General features: G+C 46.0%; 1 protein-coding gene across 4 annotated transcripts in view; it reads right to left on the reverse strand.

The window, feature by feature from the left end:
• Positions 1 to 5,524, reverse strand: part of TCEA1 (transcription elongation factor A1) — a 29,087-nt gene extending 23,563 nt beyond the window's left edge. Inside the window, exon 1 of one of the 4 annotated variants that reach the window (XM_027560985.1) lies at positions 5,153 to 5,392. In XM_027560985.1, the coding sequence (XP_027416786.1) occupies positions 5,153 to 5,215 (63 nt within the window). In that variant the 5' untranslated portion in view covers positions 5,216 to 5,392. Of the gene's footprint in view, positions 1 to 5,152 lie in introns of all 4 variants that reach the window. The other 3 variants (XM_027560987.1, XM_027560988.1, XM_027560986.1) reach the window with 3 other exon arrangements.
• Positions 5,525 to 7,527: the final 2,003 nt, after the last annotated feature.

Here is a 7,527-nt window from a genome sequence, read left to right on the forward strand (position 1 = left end):
AAAAGCCATAATAACAAGTACTGATGAAGATGTGGTGAAATTTGAACCCTCATGCTACTGGTGAGAATGTAGAATAATAGTTCAACTTTGGAAAACCATCTGGCAGTTCCTCCAAAGGCTACATAGACACAGTTATCCGATGATCTGGCAGTTCTACTCCTACAGAAATGCACATACCCGACAGAAATGAAAATATATGTCCACACCAAGACTTGATCAAGAATGTTCTTAGATTATTCATGACAGTAAAAAAGTGGAAAATGCCCAAATGTCCATCAAACGATGAGTAAATAAACAAAATAAAGGGATGCTATTCAATACAAAGGAACATAGTATTGACATGCTGTTACACAGACGAACTTGGAAAACACCAAGCGAAAGAAATAAAAGGCCACTTATTGTATGATTCCATTTACACGAAAAGTTCAGAATAAGCAAATCAAGAGAGAAAGAACGTAGATTAGTGGTTGGGGGGAGATATGGTGACTATGTAAGGGGCTATTTAATGGATAGTTTCCATCCAGAGTGATGAAAATGTTCTAAAATTAGATAGTGGTGATAGTTGTACAAATCTGAGAATATATTAAAAACCACTGAACTGTATACTTTAAAGGGTGAACTGTATTGTACAGCTATATAAAGCTGTTATAAAAGATTGTGTTCAGTTCAGTCGCTCAGTCGTGTCCGACTCTTTGCGACCCCATGAATCGCAGCACAAAGATTGTGTAGTCATTCTAAATTTGGATTTATGCTAATTAATCTAACCCTGATATGGAAACCACAGTTTTTTTTTTCCCCAACCCAGGTAAGATTAAGACTTAGAAATGTACATATTTCAGGTATCCCTGCACCTAGGAGATTCTAACATCTAATTTCAATTTCTCTCTTTGCAATTTAATTCTACTCAGCCCTGAGCCTTCAGTGAAGAAAAAAATAAACAAATCTCAACATCACTCATTAAATGTGTCCACAAACTTGAAAATTCTAAGTTCTCACTTGATTCCTCTAAGTCTAATGTTACAAATCCTTTACAAAGATAAAAGGATTTTTTTCAGTTCAGTTCAGTTGCTCAGTCGTGTCCTACTCTTTGAGACCCTGTGGACTGCAGCATGCTGGGCCTCCCTGTCCATCACCAACTCCCAGAGTCTACCCAAACCCATGTCCATTGAGTCAGTGATGCCATCCAACCCTCTCATCCTGTTGTCCCTTCTTCTCCAACCTTCAATTTTTCCCAGCATCAGGGTCTTTTCCAATGAGTCAGCTCTTCGCATCAGGTGGCCAAAGTATTCCAGTTTTAGTTTCAGCATCAGTCCTTCATATTCTAGGCACTGCCAAGAGTTTTATATTCATCTAATCTTTACTAAATTGTATCCAATTTACTACCAAAAAAACATTTCAGACCCTAACAGCTAAAGTTCAGAAGAGTCAGAATTTGAACCAAGATTAGGAGACAGACTTGCTTACTGACATTTAGTAAAAATGGCAAGAAAAAGAAAATCTATGTAAAAAACTGCTAATATCTGAAAATTTAGAACTAATTCACGTGATTCATCATGGCCTCCAAGTGCGCCCTGTTTAAGATCAAGTGCACAGACAGGGCAACATTCTGGGCAGCACCAGGGTCAGGATATTGTGGGTATATTTAGAGAAACCTGTCTGCCCCACAACAGCAACACCCTGGTTGCCCAATGTACCCAGACAAGGTTCAAGACCCAGATCTTCTAGAGAGATGCTTGGAGGGGTAGATGCTTGAACATAGTGGTACTGGCTTTGACGAAAAACAGATTCAGATTCATATCTTCATTTGGCCACTCGGTAGCTATTAGACTTGAGAATTCACTCAAGAGCCTAAATATTTCCTCATTTTTATTTTTTTTAAATATATTTTTATTTATTTATTTTTTGGCTGCACTGCATGGCATGTAGGATCTTAGATCCCTCAAAGGGATCAAACTCATGGAGTCTTAGCCACTGAACCGACAGGGAAGCCCAATTTCCTCATTTTTAGACTAGAGATTAAGGCTTAGCCTAATAAACTGTCTAAGGAATAAATCAGATAAGGTAGGTACTGAGAAGAATTCCTAGCTCAGAGTAATAGCTCAATAAATGGAAGCTGTTTTTATTATTACTTAAAAGTGACACCTATGATTTGTACTTATGACAGTAAAGCACTATCTAACAATGGCACTTAAACTTCAACTCAGAGGACAACTATTATTTTTTCAGCAAAGTTCACTTTTTCATAGTATAAAAACAATATAAAAAATAGCTTGTAGAGAAAATCTGGAAGCCACACACACGAAAAAGAGAAACAAATCTATCATAATCCTACAATTCCCCAGAACAGCTTCTGTTAAATTACTGAACAACTTAAAAAGCTTTCATGGGCTGCTGGTGGGCCGGGAGGGAGAGTCATTTATACCGTTTCCCTTTCTCTATTTCATCTGCCTATCTGAATTTCTGTAACACAGACAGGAAAAGAGAGAAGGAAAAAAGTAAAAGAGCCAGTCAATTTTACCTTTCTTTGGCGGGGAGCTGGGGGAGGCGGGGGAAGCAAGCTTTTATAAGTTTTGTACTACTAGAAAAATAGAAGATTTGAGAAGAAAAATGAGACTTGAGGCTTATTTGTGGTACTTCTCATTCTCCTGTTGACGCATTATGTCTTTATAATTTGAGAACTGCAGATAAGCATAAACTCGTCTTCTCAATACTTGCTCACTACGAAATTCCTCATTTTTAGGAAACATTTATTACAAGGAAACAAACACAAGCATCACTAGATGATTAAAGGATACATTATAGCCCAAGTTAGAGAAAAAAATTATCTAACTAACAGCCTTTTCCCCTAGGTTACGCTTCTATTGTGGGAGTCTAGCGTTCCCTATTTGAAGGACTGATGCTGAAGCTGAAAGTCCCATACTTTGGCCACCTGATGCGAAGAGCTGACTCATTGGAAAAGACCCTGATGCTGGGAGGGATTGGGGGCAGGAGGAGAAGGGGACGACAGAGGATGAGATGGCTGGATGGCATCACCGACTCGATGGATGTGAGTCTGAGTGAACTCTGGGAGTTGGTGACGGACAGGGAGGCCTGGCGTGCTGCGATTCATGGGGTTGCAAAGAGTCGGGCATGACTGAGCAATTGAACTGAACTGAGGGTTCCCTAGACAGAGAAAAAAACTTGCCAATTTAAGCAAAATAACAGAAATGTTCAGCCAATGAAATATCCAGAATTCATCACTTGCATCAGGCAATGAATGGCCTGTATCAACAGAAAAAACAAATAGCAAAAGCAACTGTCTAGAACAGAAAACAAACAGGAAATACTTTAAAAGTCCAAAATTGCAAATGCAGATTAACAGGCTATGAAATCACATGCTAGGCAATGCACCTGTGAAAGGAAAAGAGGAAGAGACTAAGTTTGAAGCCTGAAGAATTCCGTGTTTAAGGTTGCTTCCTGCTTTGGCATGCAGACCAGCAGAACACTCAGCTCCTGGCTTAATCCGGTGGACACTTCATGGAAGCTGGGGAACTACTTGACCTGACTTGGTTTCTTACTCTGTAAAATGGATGCAGCACAGCAGTGTCTGGAGTCCCAAAATGCCGCTGCACAGATGCTTTGTAAAGTGCTTTCTCTAAAGTGCGATACAAACCAGAGCACCCCTTTCCTCTCTCCAGTTAGTTTGAGAATTCAGTTTAGCTGAAAAAAAGACGGCTTTGCAGTGAAGGACAGGGAAGCCTGGCATGCTGAAGTCCATGGGATTGCAAAGAGCAGACACGACTGAGCGACTGAACAACAGACAGCTCTGAAGCAAGGGACTGAACGTGGCAGAGGCAGGTTGGACAGAAATGCAGAAACTGGGACATCTCATACAAACCACAAGAGAACACATCCACATAAGCATGTTATCAGTGACAGAAAACGCTGCTGGCATCAACAGTAAAGCGCCCAGAGAGGCCCAGCCACGACACTTGTGCAAACCCGCCAAGCAGCACACTCTCGTCAGGGTGTGTGCCTTAGACACAGCCCTTCTGCACTCTACTGCCTAAGAAGATCCACTTAAAAAAAAGTTTAGCAGCTTGCCAAACACACTGGCATCGTTTACCTTTTTAATTGCTAAACAAACATGGAGGACAGTTGAGATAATCCAGGGCATGTTTAGCCCTTTTCAAAAAAAAAAAAATGATTCGGGAATTTCACGTTTTGCTTTATCAGCTTTGTGTCTAAAACAGATGACAAACCGCTGTTCTAAGTTTTTTCGTTTTTAGCCAACGAGCCCGGAAAACGAGAACGGATTTTTTCAAACGGCGAGGGTTGTCTGTACTCTTGGGCTAAGCCAGCGAGGCTCGGCCACGGTCAAGTTTATAGTGAAAACGCCTCGATGAAGTTCAACCGGCTGCACCGGCCCCAGGGGCCTCGGCGCTCAGAGCGGGCCCTCGGCCGCGGGATGGAGCCCCCCACCCCCGAAATCCTGTGCCCGGGATGTGGGACAGGGCACCCTCCGCTACCAGAACCCTCTGCCAAGAACACGGGATAGGACTCCTGCCCCGGGACCCCCTCCCCGGGACGTGGGACAGGACACCCCCCAGGACCCCACCCAGGGCCCCTTCCCCGCGATGCGGGACAGGACACCCCTCCCAAGACCCCTCTCAAGGACGCGGGATAGGCCTCCCGTCCCGTGACCCCCTCCCCAAGATGTAAGACCGGAAAACCCCACTCCACCAGAACCCTCCCCCAAGAACGTGGGATAGGACTCCCGCCGCGGAACCCCTCCCCAGGATGCGGGACAAGACACCTCCCCAGGATCCCCCTCTCCGTGATGCGGGACACGACACCGCTCCCAAGACCCCTTCCCAAGGACGCAGGTTAGGACTCCCGCCCCGGGACCCCCTCCCCGCGACGTGGAACAGAACTCGCCCCCCAGGCCTCCCCTACCAAGGACGCGGGACAGGACCCCTCCCCCGGGACTTTCTCCCCAGGACGCGGGCCAGGACTCCCTTGAGGGTTCCCGCCCCAGGACGAGGCCTCGCCGGCGTCGCACAGGGAGGGCGGGCGGCGCGGGCCGCGAGCCCCACCAGGCCGCCGGGCTCCCGCGTCCGGTCCCCGCCCGCCGCCCGGCCTCGCTCCGGCCCGCGCCGCCCGCCGCGCTCACCGCGTTCTTCTTCTGCACCATCTTGTCCATCTTCTTGGCAATGCGGATCACCTCGTCCTCCATGGCTCCGGCGGGCCTGCCCCGCTCCCGGCCGTGTGGGACGGGAAGTGCGCGAAGCTGGCGGGCGGCGGGCCAGCCCAGGCGTCTGCTAGGCGCCTCAGCAGGCCGTGCCCAGGCGCTTCCTCACCGACCGAGCCCGCGGCGGCTGCGGCGGCGGCGGCGGCGGCGGCGGCGGTGGTGGGCAGAGGCGGTGGCGCTCCTCCCCCGCAGGCAGAGCCAATCGAGTGGCGCGCGCCGAGCAGGCGTCACCAATCGACAGAGACCAGCTGGGCTACAGGCCCGCCAGGCTGCAAGTCTTCGCCGGCTGTCGTGAAAGTGGGCGGGCTGCGCCGCCAGGCTTCGCGCGCGCGCCCTGCGGCCCCGCCCCATCCCTTCCCACCGCGGTCCCCTGGTGCCTGGCACGCAAGGTCTGCTGGTCTCCCGTCCACTAGCCGTGGCGCCCGCAGAGACCCCCCCACCCCGCCCGGGGTCCCCCAGCCCCGGCGGCTTTGGAGGATGGAACGTGGTGAGAACCCCAGCATTTTCCCCGCCGTCGACCGCTGCCTGGAAATTGGATTCTCCATCCCCCTCAATAGATCGTTGTATCATAAGGATGTGGCCGTTGTAAGAGTTTACTCTTTGAAGTCGTTTGTAAACGCCGTGAGGACGGGGACCCAATCTTGTTTGTTTCCTGACTCAGAATGTTGGACGTTGTACCTTGAATATAGTAGAATAATCGTTGACAGTAACGTTCTCATCAAGGAAATTGATGAAGGCGTCTCACCTGCTCTGAAGATAAGTGAGGAAGTTGAAATGTAAAAAGTTATGACTAACAACCCAAAACCGAGGTAGAAAATCGAAATAATCAATACTGGAGAAGAGTGTAGGCTCCTTCCGTAGATCTTTGTGCAGTTAATACCCTGGACTACCATCTCGTGCAGTTTGCAGACATAGCCCACACCCAATTTAACCATCACTAATCAAAACTCACCACATAAAAGTTTCCTCTATACTAGGATGTCAGGTATTGTTCTAGCTCAGGTTTTTGGGCGAAAGAGTAATTTGAACCATGCCCCTTTCTCTTTATTTCATTTTAGTTTTAAAATTATCTTTTCATCATTGATTCCTACTTAGGTATACACCTAGGTATTCTTTCTTCTTTGGGGCAATGGTAAATAGTATTGTATTTTTAATTTTGGTTTTCACATGTTCCTTGCTCGTTCCTTGACTTATAGGTCATTTTTAACTGTTTCAGCTCCCAAGTTAGTTAGATTCATGCAGCCATTGCTTGTTGAGTTACCCAGATGTTTATCACTCTGCCCATTCTTTGCATCTCTCCTTTCCTCTAATTCATTTTTTTCTTCTGAAAGAACATGGTTCTTTCAGTGTTCTTTTTTCTCATAAACTTTCTGTATCAAAGTGGTTTTCTTTTGCCCTCACTTCAAAATGAGTTCACCTCTAAGTTTATCAGTTATTCTTTCTCTTCCACTTTTACGTTATTCCTTTATCCTCTGACCTCTGGTGGTGTTTTTGTTAAGTGTGATGTGCAACTCTTCAAGTAGGCTCTGTTTGCTGTTAAGATCTTTTTCTAAAAAAAAAAAGGAACCTTTTTCTATGGTATTCAGTTTTGCTCCTCACCATGAAATGTCTCTTTAGAGACTTTGGGTTTTTTTTAATTCATTTTTTTTCTTTTTGGCTCCATTGGGTCTTGGTTGTGGCACACAGTCAGGCCGCGTGTCATGTGGGATCTCAGCTCCCTGTCCAGGGATGGAACCCACATCCCCTGCATTGAAAGGTGGATTCTTAACCACCGGACCACAAGGGAAGACCCTAGAGCCTTAGTTTTGTTTCTTCTGTTAGTAACTCATGTTGCTTCCTGAATCTAAGATTTCTTACCTTTCCTGAAGTCTGGAAAAATGTCAAGTCATTTTATCTTCAAGTGTTGCTTCTCTGCCATTCTGTGCTCCGCAACTTCCATGAAACTTTAGGTTGGACCTCTTCATTTTGCTTTTCTAGTCTCTCACCCTTCCTTTTGGTCCCTCGAATTTCTTCTAATGAGTTTCTTTCATACACAGTTTCATGCATACAAGTCTTCTGTGTTTAATATGCATTTTAACTCATCTATTTGAGTATTTTTTGTAGGTCATATTATTACAATTCAAACTCAAAGAGTGTGGGGTTTCAGTTTGGGAAGCACGGTGGTGATGGTTGCACACGCTACTGAATTGTATACTTTGAAAGTGGTTTAAATGGTAAATTTTGTTATATTTAACCACAATAAAAAAAATCTGAAGAATAAAGTATATCCAAGCCTGGCCTGCTCCCCCTCCTGTCCT

The sequence above is a fragment of the Bos indicus x Bos taurus genome, chromosome 14 (genome assembly GCF_003369695.1).
Source record: "Bos indicus x Bos taurus breed Angus x Brahman F1 hybrid chromosome 14, Bos_hybrid_MaternalHap_v2.0, whole genome shotgun sequence".
Taxonomy (NCBI): Eukaryota; Metazoa; Chordata; class Mammalia; order Artiodactyla; family Bovidae; genus Bos; species Bos indicus x Bos taurus.